The 21,132-nt window shown below is 40.4% G+C and overlaps 1 protein-coding gene across 1 annotated transcript; it reads left to right on the forward strand.

The window, feature by feature from the left end:
* The first annotated feature begins 146 nt into the window (after positions 1–146).
* Positions 147–18,666, forward strand: LOC115629600 (AT-rich interactive domain-containing protein 1B). Its single transcript, XM_030526092.1, has 2 exons — positions 147–4,282; positions 18,554–18,666. The coding sequence occupies exons 1-2, from the start codon at positions 205–207 to the stop codon at positions 18,643–18,645; spliced, it is 4,170 nt and encodes a 1,389-aa protein (XP_030381952.1). The 5' UTR covers positions 147–204; the 3' UTR covers positions 18,646–18,666.
* The last annotated feature ends 2,466 nt before the right edge of the window (positions 18,667–21,132 follow it).

Raw genomic sequence — 21,132 nt, forward strand, 5'->3', positions numbered from 1 at the left:
AGACACACGCGCAAATAACGCACACATATAAGTCCATATATACATATATATTTTTAAAATCAGTTGCCATGCGCTTGCGGATTTAACAAACCAAACTGGATAACCAGAGCGCGCCAAAACATAAATAAAAGTATAAACGACCGGGAGACCCATGAGCAGCAGCAGAGCAACGTGCCAGACTTATGTTGACATATGTAGCGGTTTATGGCGAGCATAAAAAGTGAAATGCCGCCACTGCATGCGGCAGAAGCGCTTGCGTCGAGCAGTGCCACTGATAGCGGCGGTGGCGGTGGTTCTGGCGGCAGCGCGCCACCCACCCCAAACAGCAATGCGACGGCAAATGCCACAATAAGCGCCGCCGCTGACTCCAGCGATAATCAGCCGAGCACGCCGCAGCCACCACAACAGCAACAGTCTTCACAACCACCACTAGGCAGCAGCAGCAACAACAGCGGCACCACACTTAGTAATGAACCACAGCAGCAGCAGCAGACCTCGGGCATTACCCATCAGCCGTATGCCACGCATCACATGTACGCTGGGGGTGGTTTAAACTCCGCTCAGCAGCAGCAAATGTACGGAGGTGCTGCTTATGGCGCCGCCGATATGCAACAACAAGGTTATGCGAGCAGCTACATCAACAGCTACGAGCAATTCTACCAGCAACAACAACAGCAACAAGGTGCCGATTACGGCAGCGGTTATGCGGACTACGGCAAACATACGCAACCATCGAGTGTACGGTATCATCCTTATCTACAGACACCCACCTCAGGTCCCCTCGGCTCGGCTGCGGGCCCCGGCAGCGTTGTGACCAATGGCGATAATGCTGTTTCCGTGGGTGGGGCAACTGTCTCAAGCGCTCCAGCCGCCGTCTCCACCACCACGGCCATGAGTCCGCGCGTTGTTAGCTCCACCAGTCCCACATCCACTTCATCACACATGCAGCTTAGCACCGCCCAAACACCGAGCTCACCTGGCGGGGGCTGCAAGCTGCAATGCAAGAAATGCGGCATTTTAACCACCAATGAATCGGAGCTGCAGGAGCACATCGCCAATGTGCATGGCGAATCGCCGTACGGTAGCAGCGGGTATGCCAGTTCGCCCTACATCAAAGAGGAGATGCCCACGCCGCAGCCACCGCCAGTAGCTGGCGGCAATCCAGGCGACATTTTAGATCTGGACTCTCAAAAGATGGTTTATCCACCATTACCGGGGAGCATGCAGCATCAGCAATTACTCCAGCAGCAGCATGAGGCAGGCGTGGGTGTATTACCGGATCCACTGCACTCTATGCAGTCGATGCAACAGCGTGCCCTGCACAGCTGGGAGCAGCAACAGGCGCCACAACAGCAGGAGGGTTTGCCACCCTATATGCAGCAACAACAGCATATTAGCGCCGGTGGTGGTGCAGCCGATAAGTCACCGTATTACTCACCCAAGCAGTCGCCCTACCATCAGGCCAGCGGCACGCTTATTAAGCAGGAGTACGGCATAATAAAGTCCGAGTACCCGGACTCGCAGCACTATGTGGACAAATCATTTGATCCCACAGCGGGTGGCCCGGAATTGTGCGCAGCTACGGCGGCACAGCAACAACAACAACTGTTGCCAGTGGCCACCAGTCCGGCGGAGTTTCCGTCTACAACTACGGGCGGTCCTCAGGATGCGACAAGCGCACAACAGCAGCAATCCTATCGTGGCTTTGAGCCACCCAGCTCGTCGTCTGTGCTGCCGGCGAACAGTTTGACCGCCAAGGCAGCTACCTGGAAATCGAATGAAGCCCGTCGTCCCAAGACGTATAATTGCACGGCATGCAACAAGTGGTTCACTAGTTCCGGTCATCTTAAGCGCCACTATAACACAACGTTGCACAAGAACGCCGTCAAGTCCAGCGGTCTTCCGGATCCGGCATCGATGCCCATTTCGGCACACCATCATCCATCGCGTGATCCCGGCGGCAAATCGAGCCGACGCAGCAATGCTGCTGCAGCAGCCGCAGCAGCTGCGGCGTCTCAACAGCAACCACCAGCTCCCGTACAACCGCCCGAACCACCCAGAAGTCCGCCCGACTATGGTGGCCATGGTGCGACGGGCGTGCAGGTGGGGGCAGCCATGTCGCAGTATTCGGCTTCGCCGTCGCCCACCGCTCAGCAGCAGGCGGCTGGTCAAGCCAATGGGCTGGTTACCGGTGGTTATGGTCAAACCAACGGTGGCTATCATCCGCAGCAGCAGCAGCATCATCATCATGCCGCATATATGCAGCAGCAGCAACAACAACAAGTGCAATCGACGACAAACGCTTCACCACAGCATGCTTCCAATCAGCAGCAGCAAAATACCGTTATGAACGGTCACCCAAACGGGCTAGCAGGTCCCTCCGCCCCAACCAACAACAACAACAACGCACAAATGCCGTCCTCCCAAATGAGGGGCCTGCTGAACACAACAATAACAACACCAACAACAGTTATAAAGAGCGAACTAATGGAGGACAGCAACAACAGCAGCAACAGCTCACCAATGGCCATGGAGGAGGAAATGGCAGCGGACGCGGCAGCACTGGCGCAACAACTGGGGGGACACCACCAGCCACTGCAGGTGCTGCCAACTCCGGCAACCTCGTCGGCTCCATTATTGGTGGGAGCGGAGTCGGAGGAGTCCTATCTGCCCCAGCTGGCAGTAGCGGAGGAACAGCAGCATCAGCGGCATTACCACAACAGCACGCCCAGCAGCACGCACAGCAACAGGGTGCACTCACCCCTTACTACTTGCCCGCCGGGCTACCAGGGGCAGGGGTCGGTGCCGGAGCCACAAATGGCTTTCTCGCGCACCCCACCGCCGCAGCTGCTCCATATGGCAATGCCGCCGCATATGGGAATGGACTACAGCATGCTACCTTTGGATATCAGCACGCAGCTGCAGCCGCCGCCCAACAGCAGTATGTGCAGCAGCACCAGCACGGCTACTACCACCACCAGTATGGACATGGGGTGCACCACTATGCTGCCGCCGCTGGGGCTGGGGCACCACCACTACCACCACCCCCCGGGGCACCACCCGGCACACCAGGGCCTGGCACCTCATCAGCAGCTGCAGCATCAGCTGCTGTTGGCAGCAGCAGCGGCCTCATCGGCGCCACAACAAGCGGGAACGGAGCTGGCGGGGGCGGACCCACAATCGGGGGAACCACAGTCGGTGGAGCAACAGCAGGAGGAAGCGGCTCTGGCAGCCTTGGGAGCACTGCAACCGGCAACGGACTCGCCGCACAATACGCTGCACAGCAGTACCAGCATCAGTACCACCACCAGCACCACCACCACGCCGCCGCCGCAGCAGCAGCAGCAGCCGCACATCACCACCATCACCACAGCGCCGCAGCTGCTGCCGCTGCAGCTGCAGCCGCCGCCGCCGCACATCACCAGCACCATGCCATCCTTCCAGCAGCTGCAACAGGCGTCGGCGCTGGCGCCGTTGGAGCACACAATGAGCTATCACACTATTATTGGTAACTCGGGCACGGGTAGTGCCTCAACGGTTGACTTCGCCAGTCTCGATGCGTTTGGCCAGCAAATGGGTGCACCACCGCAAATGATAGCCACCAGCGATGGCCAGATACTGCAATTAATGCCCGCCTCGCTCTTCTCCTCGCAGCTATATACAACAGCTGCCATGCGTGATCCGTATGCGCCACTTTCGCCCTACACTGTAGCCGCTCAGCGTTCTCCACAAGAGGGGGATCTGCCGCCGGTACACACCCTCACAGCGCTCCAAGCCCAGCAGCAAGAATCACAGACGCCATCAACGACGCTCACAGTGCTGGCTACCATGCCCTATTCGCCTACCGTTTCTTCATCCACCACCACTCCAGCTCTGGAGGAATACGAGATGGCTCTGCTAGCACAGCAGCAACAGCAGCAGCAACAACAACAACAGCAACAACGTGAGCTGCAAACCATATCCGAGCATGAGGAGTTGCAGCAGATGCATCATCAACCATCAGTGCAGCTGCAGATGCAATCCCAACAACAATCCCAGCAGCCATTGCAGCTCAGTTTGCCCGACAGCAGTCCCCAACTGGCATCCCAGGCGACCCCGAATCCTAAGAAGCGACGAACTACCACGGCATCAAGCAACAGCAAACGTCGACGCACAACCTCGGCCGGCTCCACATCGCCACACTCGACAACGTTGCCCTCCGGACGCATCAAGTGCCTGGAGTGCGACAAGGAGTTCACCAAGAACTGCTACCTGACGCAGCACAACAAAAGCTTCCACTCCGGTGAGTACCCATTCCGGTGTCAGAAGTGCGGAAAGCGCTTTCAGTCCGAGGAGGTGTACACCACCCATCTCGGCCGCCACAAGACCCAGGACAAGCCGCACAAGTGCGAGATCTGTCCCAAGCAGTTCCATCACAAGACTGATCTGCGTCGCCATGTCGAGGCTATACACACGGGTCTCAAACAGCACATGTGCGACATTTGCGAGAAGGGTTTCTGTCGCAAGGATCACCTGCGTAAGCACCTCGAGACCCACACCCGGCCACGTGTCGTGGGCAAGAAGTCAGCCGCTGCAGCTGCAGCCGCGGCCGCAGCTGCCACAGTCACATCCTCGTTGTCAGCGAAAGTTGGCAGCGTCAAGGAGGCCTTTGCCAATTTGGCGGCCAACAAGACGCTGCCAACTCCGCAGACGCCTGCACTGAAACGAACCATCGACGATGTGGCTCCTGACGATGATAGCTTGCTAGATGATGATGATGAGGATGAGCACGACGAACTGCTAGACGATGAGGTGGGGGCTGATCATGATGGGGGAAATGCTGGTGCGACGCTGCACATGCCACTCTCGCATATGCAGCTGCCACAACAGCAGCAGCAACAACAACAACAACTGCTTCATGACCGCAGCGAGCTTATTAAGGGCGGTTTCCCGATGAAAAGCGAATTTATTCAGATTAAGCATGAGTACGATGACGAGATGGAATATCAGATGATAGAGAAGAATATCGCCTTATATTGATATATACACTATAGTAGTAAAGGGGTGTCGCCTCAGTGGGTGGTAAGGAGCTGTGTGTGTGGGCGCCTGGGGATCGAGAGCGAGCGCACCGCCAGGTTTTGAAATGCTCGCGCTTTGACAATCGATTCGATTCTTTGCATAATTGAAAGTTTTAAACAACCTCTTATTGCCAATATTTGAGAGAGAGGGACAGAGGGAGGGGGGAGAGAGAGATTTGCCATAGTTTGCCACATTTTATTGTTTAGCATGCACCCCAAAGCTACAGCATTTCAAAACATACCCGCACATCCCCCAATCAACACCCACAACACCCGCCCACCCTGCTGAAAGCTGTAATTAGTTTGCCATATTTTCACAATTGATATAAATAAAGACAAACAAATTCCTAATTGTTATTTTATGTAGCCCTGTAGCAGCAAATTATTTAAATTTATGTTAAAAGATTGTATTTTATGTCTATCTATCTATTAATTTTACTGAGCGATTTTAAATTAATGTTAAACGATTGAAAGATGACAAAAATGCCAGCATTACCTCCCCACAGATTGCTTCAAGATTGTGGGAAAAACGCTTGCAAGTCTGCTAACAAAATAACAACACCAACAACAACAAATGTTTTTGAAATAGATCAGGTACTCGTGAATCCATATATGGTTGCTATATAGACAACAATCTACTATATATAACCTATATATGCATCTGCTGAGTGGCAAATCCCATTGCTTTTTTTTTTTTTTTAATGCATCATTAATTATTTTATTAACAGACGGGCAAGCGAGTTTACAATTTTTAGTCATTTTTTTTTTTGCATACGCAATTGTAATTTGTTTAATTTTTTATTGTTTTTAGTTCGTTTTTCGTTTGTTTTGTAATCAACACAAATGCCATATACATATGTAAACTAAAGCAGCAACTAAATGCCAATTGATATATTTTTATAAATACCACACATATATACATACTATATATAGTATATATATATGTACATATATATATATATACTTAAATAGAGTGATGAAGCCAAATTGTCAGCAACAACCACAAATAAACAAAATGAGAAATCAGGGATATTATTTTACCATACTATATACATGCATATACATATGCTTAAAGACATACATATATATATATATATATATATATATATAAATACGTTTATATTTATTTAATTTTAATTTATGTTCCCGTAAGTCGCTAAATAAAAGCTGTAATTATTTAAATGTATGCATGTAATTTTTTTTTATTGTTACAAATATTCCCTACGCTGTACTGTACGCCTTGCAAGTATTTTATTTTTAAATGAGAATGGAATGCGAAGAAGAATACATCAAATCATGTAAAATTATTCTTTATGTTTTGTACTTATTTTTTTTGTACCTAATTTTAAACAAACAAAAAAAAATTAAATACTCCCAAATATGTGCGAATCAAAAACCGTCTGCAACAAACTGCGCTCTGTAAGCAAATCATATAGGTATGCATATATATGTATTTATATATGTATGTAGTATATGTATATATATACATATATGTGTACTTTTTTTTGTTTTATTTGTTTAGATTTAAATCCATTTGTTAAAAATTATTATTGTGAATAGGGGAGCTTTATTTCAAAATTTCCCCCTGCAATTGGAGCAGACTTAGCGCAACAAATTTTTTTTCTTACTATTTAATGCATATCATAAAGAGAAAATTCAAACACATAAACACACAGAAAGAAGAAGAGGAACGCACAAAAAAATCAAATAAATTATTGAAATTGTTTCAAACCATACATTTCATGTTTGCTTTAATTATTTGCATTTTATGTTTGTATTTTATATTTCAATTGATTTTTTACAGATTCTTTCTTGATTTTCTCACCCAAAGGTTGAAGGCGACAAAAACGATTTTTTAAGCCCAATATTCTTAAAGTCAGTGCCGCCAAAATGTAAGCGGACCCTATATTTATAGGCATTATCTGTTAAGCTTGCTTCAAGGCAGCGAACACCATATTTTAAAGTGTGGACATAGTTGGCCCACATGGGGAGTCTTAATGCAAACAGGAATTCTAGAGAACTCTTGATTTTGGAGTTGGATCTATTTATAAATTTTTTGAAATTCTAACCAAATGAGTCAATATTTCTACATATAACTGGAGCGAAATTTAATTAAATTGCTAACTATTTTATAAAAAAAAATTGCTCAAAGATCAATTCAGACTTGATACACATATGGCTGAGATCGCTCATTAATTTATATTTGCGTTTAATTTGAATGTTGACAGCTTTTTGGTTGGGTTGTAGCTAAAATTTTTGGTAAGATACAGATGTAAGTGTTATTTATTTATTTATTTTATTTTTCAAGCACGTGCATCTTAGAAGTTGCTTCCTAGCTTGGAATACGAGCATTTCATGGAAAAGTAGCGAACGAATTGTTATTTTTTTCTTTCTTGTTTTGTGCTTTAATTGTTTTTGTAAAAATATATTATGTTGTTACTTTGTAAATTTGTTGTTGTTAGTTCCAAGGAAATGCTGTGCGTGTCTTCGCAATCCCGAACCCCTGTCTGAGCATACTTTTGCGACGTTTTTTGAAGAATTTGGCAGCCCTTTTGGACATGAAACGCAGGGTTACAACTGTTCATAAGCTTAGCTTATATGATACTATATACATATACCTATTATTCATTCTATTCATTTGATGGAGCAGATTAGAAGTGAAGGCATTTACGAATGCTCAGCAACTCGGGCTAAAAATTAAAGCTTCACCCTAAAATGGAAATCGTGTTTAGCAAAGTTGTCTGTTTGGTTTTATTAAAGACCTCAGACCTTGTCATCTGCTGTGCCCAAGGGCTAACAGGGTGTACTTACTTAGTTCTAGGAAATAAATGTCCAACCAAAAAAAAGCTAAGTAGAAAATAGAAAAAATGTCGATGCAAAACAGTCTTCAACTGTAAATCCCAAGAGGCTAAAAATGATAATATAAGACTACTTGTATCCTAATCCCAAGAGGCTAAGAATTATAATACAAGAGTATGTGTGTATATATAATTGAACTCTTCTGGCATTTGTTCTTTTAAGTTAAGTTGGTCCGAAATGATTTTAGGATTCGCTGAAAAGTTCAAAGCTACACTTTTCAATGGAACTATTGGTCTGAAAATTCTTTGTAGATGTGTGAAAATTGTATTCACCAACTGTCCTTTTTAAATACCTATTTGGATATTAATATAACATCTTGATGGAAGTCTGTTGTATTTCTTGATGATGTGTTGAAATCAATTGTTTTACTTTTATAATACATACTTTGATTTGGAATAGAAATTGAGAATTAAAGATGTTGTCTCCACATATTTCAAGGACACATCCTGCACAAATGTACATACATACATATACGAGGAGTATATACAATTATTGGTGTGTGTGCGAGTAAATGACAGAATGCATAGAAGCGTGTAAATTTAAATGGGCTTATATTTTCGCTGCAATCCGGGGATTTGGCTGAAAGCATTAGTGGCTCTTCAGCTCGATTCTATGTTTGTATGTACATACATATGTACACACATATATACACGTACAATTATACATACATAGATAACTCTTGCTGTGCACATTATGGAGACAATAATGTGTCCAACACGCACAACAACAAATCTTGCATACAAACGTACGTGTATGTACATATATCTGTATCTGCCAAATGCTTATAAAAATGAAGCGAAGACAGAGCAGAACATGTGTGCGGGTTATGTTTGCCGAGACTGTGTGTGTGTGTGCCAGCAGGAACGGAGCAGTAAATAGCCAAACAAAGAATAAAATAAATGTGGAAGACCAACAAATTGTACACGAAACCAAAAGTGCGCGCTCTCCATGCCACGCTATGCTGCGAGTATCTCAAAGATACGAAAAGACAGTGAGAAGCAGTCGTTGCGCATGCGCAACAACAGCTACAGCGGCAGAAGCGGCAGAATCAGCAGCAGCAGCGTCAGCGGCTATGTCATCATAACACAACAGCGTTGTGATGTTGTTGTTATTGTTGTCTACGTTGTTGTATCTGTATCTGTGAATTTCTACTTACTTTACTTGCCTTAACGCGTTTGTTCTTGTTGTACGTTGTTTTTTCTTACTTGGTTTGTTTGTTGAACATAAAACTGGTTTCCTGTACATGCATACGCACACACACACACACACCAACATACATACATTTATATGCAACAACAACAACAACTCGGACACCACTACAATAACAATCTGTAATTTTAATTTTCGGCAGTTTTTTTTTCGGCAAAGCCGAGATTTCAATCGGCGTCGTCGTCGCTGTTGCCGCTGCTTCTACGCGCTCTCTGCTATACACACATACTCGTATATACATACATACATATATGTATGTATGTAGATATGTACATACAAAATATAGCCAGCGATGGCATCGACGTTATACCCAGGTAGAAGTTGTACAAGTATACCTTTGTATTGTTTGCTGTCGCTCTTGGTTGGGTGTGCGTGCAAATGTGTATCTTGTAGATACCCCTAAAGACAGTAGACAGCAGAAGATGGCGCGCAGGCGCACACATCCAGTCAACATCACATGGCTCTAACTGCCGTACGCTTTGTTCATATGTATGTATGTATGTACGTATATATATATATATATGTGTGTGTGTGTAATCCTTGAAACTCTGCTTTTCTGTTTCAACGTCGATTTCATCGTCGTCGTCGTCGTTGTCGACTTTCGAGATATTTTGTGTTTCAATGTTAGCTGTTACCATGATTCATAGTTGTTGCTGTTGTTGTTGCACAAACACACATACATACAAACAGCTCATGTATCTGCCGCTCCTTTTATACAGACATACATACATATATCTGTACATACATATCTATATACACACACACAATTTTCGCTTCTTTTTGTTTTTGCTTCAAAATTTTCAAAGAAATGCTCGGCGATGCCAGGTTGTGCCCATATGTACTACATACATACATACATACATATGTACATATGTACATTTGTAGGCTTGTGAGTATGTTTCACATTTGGCAAAAAGTATATACAGCATAGTATATGTATGTATATACATAGGTATTTGAATCCTTAGCATTCATTAATAGAAAATTAGTCTGACAGATGGTTTTCTTTTACACTCTAAGATAAAGTTGCAGACAAAATCTTAGAGAGAAACAGATTTATGATAAAGATCGGATACTTTCAAGATTATGCATAAGAAGAATTTCAGTTCATTCGCTCTTGCCTGTGATGCAATAGTCGAAAGAGTGCTTAGCTATGTATATGCCCCATCTGTATAATAAGTCTCTGTCTACACTAATGGGCATAAGTACTTTGCTAAGCTCTCCAATCATTTCAAATAATGATTGTGCATGGTTTTCGTTTCATAAGCTACGAGTTTGAAAATAAAAAATTTTATATATGGTTTTATTCCATATAGCACGATTTATTTTCATGTAATCAATGTCTTCTTTTAACAATGTCTTCTTTTAAAAAGGCGTGTAACCCTTTTTTAGGAACCAATCTACCGTGTAAAAACAGAATTATGTGTATATGTTAATACAGTTTTCCGTACTTATAAGTTCAAGATCCTAGACAATGTATCGATACTTTGGCGAGCTACCTGCATTCAAAAATCTTCAAAATAAGTATATCCATATACTTGTAGTACAAACCAATCCTAATTTAATGTGAAGTCGTTCCACTTGTAGTTGAATTTCTACTTACTTGCATGTATGTAGAATTACTTAAGAGTTGCTCCGATACTTTTTCAAGGCTGCACATGAATAAGCATCGATACATATGTATGAAAACGTTTTAAATCAGTTCCAGTGGCTATTTTGCGCTGTTTCGTAATATTATAGGTATGTTTGAACAGATTAAGCCGTATATCCAAATTCATAAAAGACTGTGTTTATTTGTAGTCCATACTGGGTCAACAATTTGTAAGATCTGGAAAAAGTTGCCAAAAGGGGTGCGATCTACCATTTGACTGGGGGCTGTAGACTCTTAATTCAGTTCAACTATGTAGTTTATAGAATCTATAGCTATTAAAATGAATGGGATTGAGGGCGCTTAGGGTTTAAAATGAAAGATTAGGATTTGTTGGGGCAGTACGGACAGGTTTATGTTTATCATCCCGTTAAGCATCGAGATATTTTTTTTTGGCGATTTGAAAACTATGGGAATACTTATGATAACAATTGTATTGCCGTCCGCTTTTGTAGATCTTCCTTTTCAGCGCGAATCCCCCCTCTCTCTGTTTATTGCTTTCTTATTTTTTGTATTTTTATTTTTGGCTTTGTCATGTCTGGCTGTTTTGTGCACTTTTTGGTAAGTGTGTGTATGTGTGTGTGTGTGTGTGTGTGCCTTGCGTCTTCTTTGTTAGGATCTGTTCTTTGTTTGCATTTACCCGCCATAGCATACATAAATGAAAATACGAGTATCTATGTGTGTGCGTATGTATGTAGGTACATTTATGTAAGCATGTTTGTGTGAATATACATAACTGTTCTTTTGTTTGCTATTTGATTTTCTCAGGCTCTGGCTCTGTCTCTGGCTCTCGATTCTTTGCCAAATGGCGTGCAAAACAAGTGCCAAGTGTTCAGCAGCTGCTGTTGTGGTTCGAGATCTTATTTACTTGAGAATTCGAGCCATCATCGCATTCGGTCTTATGCAGGAAGTGCGTGTGCGTGTGCTGGTGTGTGTGTGTGTGTGTGTGGGGGGGGGGGAATGTTGGGGGGAGAGAGAAGAGGGCTCTCTAATGAAATTTTGAGTTTATAAAAATGTTCGCACTACCAAATTATTTTTAACTAATTTGTCCATCAAGCTTGACACGCGCTTCAACGAGCCTCCACCCCTGCCACCCCCCTCCCCCCCCACTCTTTCGCATCAGTATGCTGTCTTTTCTAGCTGTCTGTATGGCTTTCTATCCATTTTTAACCCATGTTTGCACACACATTAGACAAAATTAGCACATTTTCTGATGCTTTGACAAAAAACTGAAAAAGGTTACATTAGACGTGTCAAAAAGTGCGTGCCCAACAGCAATAGCAGCAGCAGCAGCAGCATCAAAAACAATTCGACCCAACCCCGTTTGCCAACCCTCCCCACCCCCCACCACTGCGGGCACTCTGAACGGCATGACATCTAACACAAAAACTCAATCAAATTAGCCCGAGAAAGTAAAATTCGACAGAGCCATGTCAAGCCGTACAGAATTTTCCACGAAATTATAAATTTTCTTTCATTTGACTTTCTTTTTCCAATTTCTTTCTGGTATTCTGCTTCTTAATTACCAATCATTTGACATAAGGATATACATACATATTGTATGTACATACATCTATCTATGTATATCTAGAGAGAGAGAGAGAGAGAGAGAGAGAGAGAGAGAGAGAGAGATAGAGATGATTATACAAAGGAGGCAAATGATATTAACCACTTCTTCTTAGTTCGCTTCGTTTACCTTCTATTATTATTTTTTTTTAGTTTTGTAAATCTTTGGAGGCTTTGATATGTGGGAAACAACCCTCAGAAAGCATTAGATATTTGATTTCATCAACACATTCTAAGCTATGAAGAGCAGTCGAAAGAACAATAACAACAACAACAACCGCAGTTGTAGGACAGTATGGCGGTCGCATCGCATCTGCTGTTGCTGCCCTTGCCGCTTGGCCAAGTTGTCTGTTAAGACTTCGAGATGCTGCTGCTGCTGCTGCTGCTGCCATGGGATATTGAAAAATACGAGTAATTGAGAAAAACGCACACACACACATATGTGACATAGCAAATTATAATGTCAAACCATTAGCGGAATCCGTGGAGTGCTTGGCTTGGCTCTAGGCTCTTGGTTCTTGGCTGATTTTCCGCTAATTTGCATCAATCTTCATTAAGTGAGACATCAACCGGAAAAGAACGGGCCATGTGTCGGCGTTGGCAGGGATAATGAGATGCGACTTCGTGGCCGATAGGCTGGAAAAGAAGTGCAACCTAGACAGTGCGTCAAAAGCTGGTCTAGAATTATGAAAGCTTCATTCATCCAATGTCCATTGGATATGAACTTCTGATGGTATTCCTTAAACAGCTTTCTTTTTGAGCCAAAAATATAGATTATTGAATGATTGAATAAATAAATAGACTTAGAAATACTTGCAATCTAAAAATCATGCTAAAAAATCGGTCGTTATTGATTAATTCATCTTACTTATTATCATTAGTTATGATAGAAAACATCATAAGCTGGAGAGGCGATATTTGATTAAAAGCCGACCACAGCACAGATCTTCAAATTATCTCAATCAAGAAAGCAATCAAGCAACATTATTCCATAGAATCGCTTACACTATTCAGGCTTTTCAGCAAATGATGGAATATTTTGTTCCCTTAGTGGAATATTTTATGATGTAGGCATTCAATTTCTTATTTATTTATTTATTTATTTTCATCGACAAACAAAGCAGTCGATGTACACACATAAAATTAATTTGTTTCATATTTGTTTATAATAATTACATCAAAGTCTGGCGTTTCTATTTGCAATAAATTGGAAATTAATTGCAATTTTTATCTTTTCGGTTTTCAATTTGTTTTTTCGCGAATAAAAACGTTTAGTTTTATAGAAATTTTCAAACCGATACATTTATAATTCGAATACTATATACAACTTGTAGTTGCCTGTTTATTACAAATGTGTACTTGAGGGTAGTCCTGAAATCGACAGAGACTCCTTGTTAGATTGATAACAACAATCCAATGAGCTGAGACACAAGAGACAGTTCTTGCTTGTCCTTTTTCTGTCAGTCGACAACCGCTTTATCCATCCCATCTCTATAGTTAAAGTAGTTCCTGTGGAACCGCATTGGAAACAAAAAACTGAATTGCATTCAGAAATGGGATTTCAATCGCTTTAGACCATCTCTATAGTTAAAGTAGTTCCAGTGGAACCGCATTGAAAGCAAAAAACTGAATCGGAATTGCAATCAGAAATGCGATTTCATTTGATGCACTATAGAATCCTTCATGCATCAACAAAAATATCTCTAGCAGGATCAATTTAATGACAAATGTTTTCGATTTATCAGAATGAAATGAAAGGGAAATCTTAGAACAGTTTATTGGTGTGCTTAGCTCAGTTCTTTCGATGCGATCTCTAACTGAACTGCACTGTTAAGGCGCGCTGCAAGGCTTAAGTAGCAAAACAAAAGACTTAGGCAACGAACTTTCAGTTAACGAATGAAATGGCAAATGCTTTTTACTTCATTATGTTCGCACATACAAATGCGTATGTGTGTGTGTGTGTGTGTGTGTGCGTGTACTTATGCGCATGCCACATAAGCTATGAGACAAATTTCAATCTGTAGGGGCAGCACGAACGGGAACGTCGCACAGCTGCGTCAAGGCAACAAGGCAGCGGCAACTTCGTATAATTTTTTGTTTTTAAGTTTAATTTTTTTCTTCCACAGCAAATTCGTTGCTACAGCTGTGTGTGTTAGTGTGTTTTATTTTTTTTCTTTTTTGTATTATTTTATGCGCGTGTGTGTGTCCTAATTCCAATTCAACAGAAATGTTTGTCCCAGCAATACACAAAACAAGAAGAAACACAAAAATGGTAAAACAAAATAAATCTTAGATGAGCAAACCGCAACCGAAACCGAAACGAAAGACGAAACCGATCTGATCCGAGCCAAGCCGAGCCAAACTGAATTCAACTGAAGCTCAAGTTAAAGCCACATGAGTCTGTGAGTGGAGTTGAGCCTTAGAAATCGTCGCACATGCGAACGAGTTTAAATTTTAGGCAACAGCTACTTCTTCTGTTGTTGTTGTCTTTTTTTTTTTGTTGCGGCGCTTTATCCGATTTTGAGCTTATGTATAGTATATGTGTGCGACTGCTTGTTTTTTATGACGAGTTTCCGCTAATTGCTGATGCGCTGCAGATTAACTGAAGCAACAGCTACAGCCAGATTAAGCGTTCACTGCATGGCGATGACGCTGAAACAAAAAGTAAAACCAAAACAGAACGAAGCCCAAAAGATGAAATTAAAAGAAGACCAACGAGCGTCTCGTACTCCCCCAACTAGAGACGATTTTAATTATAAAAGCAGCAACGGGAACCAACTCCGTATAATTTCACACGCTATTCCCCGATCGCTGGGCGTTGGCAGCTACAAAGGAGCGCCCGCCAGCTTACAAGCTCCAACATAATGTCAAAAGCGGCATCTTAAGCAGGATGGCTTTACGGCAGCCCGCAGTCAGCATAGTACAAATTTTATATTCAACTTGAGGGAGTAGAAATATAACAAAAAAAAATAGTTCAAAAAGTAAAACAGAAAATTCCAATCCAATTACTGCTTTGTGAGAAAGTCTGGAAGAATTGTGTTTAATACGAATTGTTTAATCAGGATTCCCCGCCTTGCATCATCAGCGTATCATTCAATTCAATTATTGCTTACAATCAGCTTCAATTTGTTATGAAAAAATATCTACAAAATTGCATTCAATTGTTGAAAAACCACTCAAGCTTTTCTTTAATCAGAAATATATATTTTTCAAGCAAACGAGCTGGGTAGGGACCAGGCAACCAGGCAGAATATCGCTGGGTAATCAAATGAAATGCCTTTGAAAATTATAACAGGCTCCAACACCAATTCGCAAATGGAAATCAATTAAATAATTATAGCCAATCTGCCTTAGATTTGATTATATTGTTTCCTCAAACTTGTATCGAGAAATTTCTAAATTTTCCATGCAATTATTTCTTATTCTCAGTTCTCAATTCAGCGCCCAAATATGTAATATTAAATTAAAACAAAACAACTGAAGACAGTTATAGGAGTATACACACTATATATATAATTTCATGAGCAACAAGGATTTGTTTGGCTCGGAGTCTAAGGAGGGGCAGCTGCCCATCTTACCTCCCCTTCGCTACAGCTATGGTAAAGGGAAAGATAATATTGTATAATAATATTAAATGCATTATAAAAGTGTCCTAAAGTCTTCAACAGGAAGACATTTTTGAAGGGAAATCGCTAATTTACTTAAAGCAAATTGGTTATTTTTCGTGTTTTACTTTGTAATGAATGAAGATAAGTTATAGCTTTTAAATCATGATAAAATTGATAATTTGTGAACACTGATCACTAATCAGAGCTCAAGAACACCAAATAAGCAACATACTAAAAGTAACAACATGACTTTTGTCAGTGCAGTGTGGCCTGTTTTTTCTTTAAAATGGGCTGCAGTCCAACTAGTGGCGAAAGCACCAGCGCATGTTTTGCTAATATTACAGCTTCATTTACCTTCAGCAAATGTGTTTAGATCTAAAATTGGTTGACCATTTTCATCTTTTGTAATCCAACGTCAAATTCGGACTAGTAATCTATTCAGAAGTAAACAGTGAATATTGATGATATTTCAATAATTTTGCTTGTGAGTTGGCTGTGCATTTTCGATTTCGTTTGAAAAACTTGTGGACATTACAAATGAAAACAAGAGAGAATGCCACAGTCGAGCAAGCCCGATAATAAAATACTCATGCGCTTATTGTAGAAGCAAAAAAAAAGAAGAAGAAGAAGAGCAAGTTCTGCAGTTCGTGGGCGTAATGCAGGAGTGAAATTGTTTTGCTGATAACTTGGCTATGCATTTACCGATTTGGATGAAACTTTAAACGAAAGTAGAGAAATGTTTATTAATTATATGTACGAAGCATGATCAATGCAAGTTTAGCCGTTTCCGAATTCCAGGCGTTCATCCAGACGGACAGACAAATATGTCTTGATTAATTTACCTTATCATGCTGATTAAGTATATATGTATATATGTATATATATATGCATGTATGTAAGTATATACTTTATGCTCCCTTTTGCCTGTTAAACTCTTTGTTCAAATGCTATTTACATATTAATCCTTTTTACCCCTCGGGTGCGGGATATAAAAAAATCACCAAGAGCATAAATAAACATAATTTTTTATTTAAAAAAAATATGTATAGGCTGTCTACTTGTATCTAGCTGTGTGTCTGTTTAGAGGCCTCCATATGTTGCGATCTTTGGCTTGACTATTTTCTAGTATGTACCTCGTAAGGAAGATAGGATATATTATTATATTTAAAGTGGTTTTTACAGGAATTGGCGAAATATAATGGCAAACTTCTCAATTCCTCAGCCATTTTGTAATGCTAGCGGACGCATATACAGTATTATATATACACACATATTAAGTATATACCGATTGTAATTGTGCACTAATTTTTGGAATTAGCAAGCGCATGAAAATTAATTTATTTATTGTATTTATTTTCCATCTGACTGTTAGTTTTATAAAAATTTAATTAAACAGACCTAGCTGCACTGCACTAGTCTGCCATATTAGAGGTTAATTAGTTAAAAGAGGCAATTCAGAATAACTGTGTTCAGCTGGTGGGGTATTGATATCATTCAATAGATGAATTTAATTGAATTGTATAAATTACTTGTCGTTGTGAAACTAATCTTTCTCAAATAATATTAAGAAAAATAAAATACCTAGTAATGAAATTGAAGATCCAATAGTTAAAACAGCACTGTTCGCACAAAATCGGAATCTTTGTGAGTAGTGGACCATTTTTTTGGGCGAAAATAGAAAATGAAATTGTGTGAGTAGAAGAATAATTTCGCCACTAAGCGTTTTATGTGCTCATCAAGGGGTTTTTATGTTCATATACATACACAGGCACAGACACACAACTACATGCGCAACAATAGCCGCTAAAGACAGCAGTCGCATGAAAATTAGAAATAAAGAGGCGTATCGCTGTGGCCATGGCCCTTGCCTCGAAACTGATCTCGGTTCATCGTGGTGGTTCACTGGCTGTTGTTGTTGTTGTTGTTGCCGCTGTTGTTGTAGTCAAGCGCTTAGATTGTGGGCCAAAAACAAAAAAAAAAAAAAAAACAGAAAAAATCCAAAAATTATACGAATTATAAGAATTACGCCGAAATTGAGGAGAGAGCGAGAGACATCTAAGATTCGAGATTATGGCATTGCCTTAGCCTAAGCTAATAATTCTGGCACACACGCCCATACATATGTACATATGTATGTATGTACATCTACACACACACACACACACAAACAGAAATACAGAGTAAAGCAGATGTGTGCATATAAGTATAATGAGTTATAATTGGATTAAAGATTTATACATACTTGTATACAACTTTTACATTCGCCTTTGTTTTTTGTTTGCCTTCCCTTCCCTCCAACTCGCCCTCGTTCTTGATTTTGTTGTCGTCTATTTTTATTATTATTATTTTTTTCTGTCATTGTTGTTGCTCGTATCTGTGTCATTTGAATAGCCGAAGAGCCGGCCCGATTTATGAATCTCGGACTGACGTTGAGTAATTAGCGGGTGTCGGTGTCGGTGTCGGTAGCGGCGTCTGCGTCAGCGTCTCTCTCTCTCTCTCTGGAGCCCGATGGGGAAGGGGTGGGGGTGGGGGTGGAGTGCTTAGTAATTGCATGAAGCGCAAAAATAATCTCTAACATTTGTTTTCATATCTCTGTATATTTGCAGCAACCAACAACAACAAAAAGCAATCAATGGCGAATGCCTGGCAAACAACGAGTGCCCGGCATTCGAACGCTCAACGACGGCTCAAAATTTAAAGTAAATTGCATATTTCGGACAGACCGTTTGAACGTAAGCGTTATTGTACTCTCGTATACGTATACCCATGCATGTGTACTATATAGTATAATGGAGATGAGCTAGTACGAGAATCACAAATTGATTTCGTGTGAACATTTCAAATAATAATAACAAATTAATATGAATGTGTTGCAATCTAGAGATATGTATGTATGTATGAATTTTGTTTGCACTTTTAAAATAATGCCACGATAGCCCCAAGCGGTTGTATTTAAATTTAGAGCGCAGAATGGATATTTGGAAACATATGAAAATGCACAGAAACTAGTCTTATATTGTACTTAAAGCAACCTAAACTTCATTCCAATGTCTTGCACAGTAAAAATAATTGGTACCTAATGGCATATGCCTGTCCAATGACCAAAATCTGACACGAATGCTGTACTAAGCTCATATTTAAGCGCAGCAGGACATGGTCAACCCCATAGCTTATTAACTGAATCGTGATGAACTAATTAAGCCAAAAAGGTGTCCCTAACTCTACTAAACGACGAGAATTTCAAAACTCACAATGTTTCCAATGCGAGAAAGCAAAGAGTCTACAACACAAATGGTTTAAAGAGTGCAATTAATGGTATTCAAAACGAATACTCTTGAGTAAAACAAAGGGCCATGTCCATGGGGTTTATGGTTCAAGCAAAACAAAAAAAAAAAAAAAAAAAAAACACACACAAATTACAACAAAATTGCAAAAGTATAACACAAATAAGTAGAAGAAGTTGATGATGATGAAAAAAGTAAAACATAGCACCTATATCAATTTTGTGCATATCATTTTTGAAAGAAAAGAATAAACAATAATTAAACTTAAAACAAATAGTAAAAGTAATTGAAATTGGAGTCGAACCGCGAAGAAGCAGCAAAAGGCAATAATTTTAGTTAAATTTTGTTTAATTTAATAACTAAAGCAATTTCTTCCTATAACGACGATACTGTGCAATACAACCAATACCAGAAAAACGAGTTAAACAAATACATAGGTGTGAGTAATGAAATTTATATATATATGTATATTTTTTTTTCTAATTTAATACGAGTATATAAGTAAATATGTATGTATTTGTAAGGGGCATCCACAAGCATATGCCAAAATGCTAATACAGGACCCTACACTAAAAGGATTACCTCATGAGAAACAAATAAGCAAACACGAAAACAACACATACGATCAAAGATATGGAAAACAGCTCAAGCAACTACCTCGTTAAGAACAGAAACTATGTCAAGGATTTTTCATAAATAAAGCGAACAAAAATAAAGAGGCATATTTACTAAATGGCAACTAATTATACGTAAAACTAAAACAAATAACAATTTATACGAATTGAAATCAATTTAAATTAAATGTACATTAAATTTAATTGTTTATACACATAAATATATTATATATACATATATATATATATATATATATACAATTAGAGCGATCTACCATATAGAAGGGGGCTCCTCGCAGCAGCCGCGCTTGCGATTTTTTGATTCACGTTGTCATCAGTTTAAATTTGAATTGAACGTTTTTTGACAAAGGTTTGGCCAGCTAAGATATTGTTGCACACATGACAACGGGCGCGGTGCGAGTCGGGGAGTGGCAAGTGTAGGGGAGTGGAAGATTCTCCTACTATTTGTATAATGTAAATCTAGAAGTTGTGCATCATCTTTTTTCTACAACGAAAACTAATTGCGAATTAAAAAACGTTTTTAACCTAATCTTTCTTGTTTTGAGAATAATTTGTTTTCAAATACTTGTACTAGCATATTGCAGACCTTTTTTTCGTTTTATTGTTCTGTAACCAAAAACGCTGAAGCAATATTGAAAACAGGCACTTAACTATTATAACACTAGAGCTCAGTTGATCGAAAACGTTTTCATTTTATCTATGCAAGTCCTACGACAAGCGAAACATACTTGTATTGTATTTGAATTATGTAGCAACTACATGTTAAATTCTAGTACTTAATTATGTAATTATTGAATGGAGGAAACTCGAAAAAACTCTGCCGAAGCAAATTAATTAATTGAAGAGTAATTAATTCAAAATTTAAACTATACACATACGACTTATACACATATTTAAGAGTTAAAAACAAAACAATTTTAAAGCACCAACTAAGCACATAAAACACAATCCAGCAACAAGCGTATTCCATCAAACGTTCAAACTACTTCAGTCGATGTTAATATCATGAAAGGTATGTCTTTCACATCATCTAGAGATTGGCCAGACCCCCTTTTTGTCGCACAGAGAAAGAAACACTCTCCGAGTCCGAGTCCATAATAATATCGAACTTGAACGCCTTAGTTAACAATTTCCACATATTTAAGCTTAATAGAAAAGTAATGCGAACTCAACTACTAAATAATTTATTTGCGAATCTTCCAAGCCTTTCGGTTTTAAAATTGTACTGGCACGTCCTGGTGGCACTTCACTGAAAGGATTGAAACT

The sequence above is a fragment of the Scaptodrosophila lebanonensis genome, unplaced genomic scaffold, assembly GCF_003285725.1.
Source record: "Scaptodrosophila lebanonensis strain 11010-0011.00,11010-0021.00 unplaced genomic scaffold, SlebRS2 tig00000159-arrow-arrow-pilon, whole genome shotgun sequence".
Classification (NCBI taxonomy): Eukaryota; Metazoa; Arthropoda; class Insecta; order Diptera; family Drosophilidae; genus Scaptodrosophila; species Scaptodrosophila lebanonensis.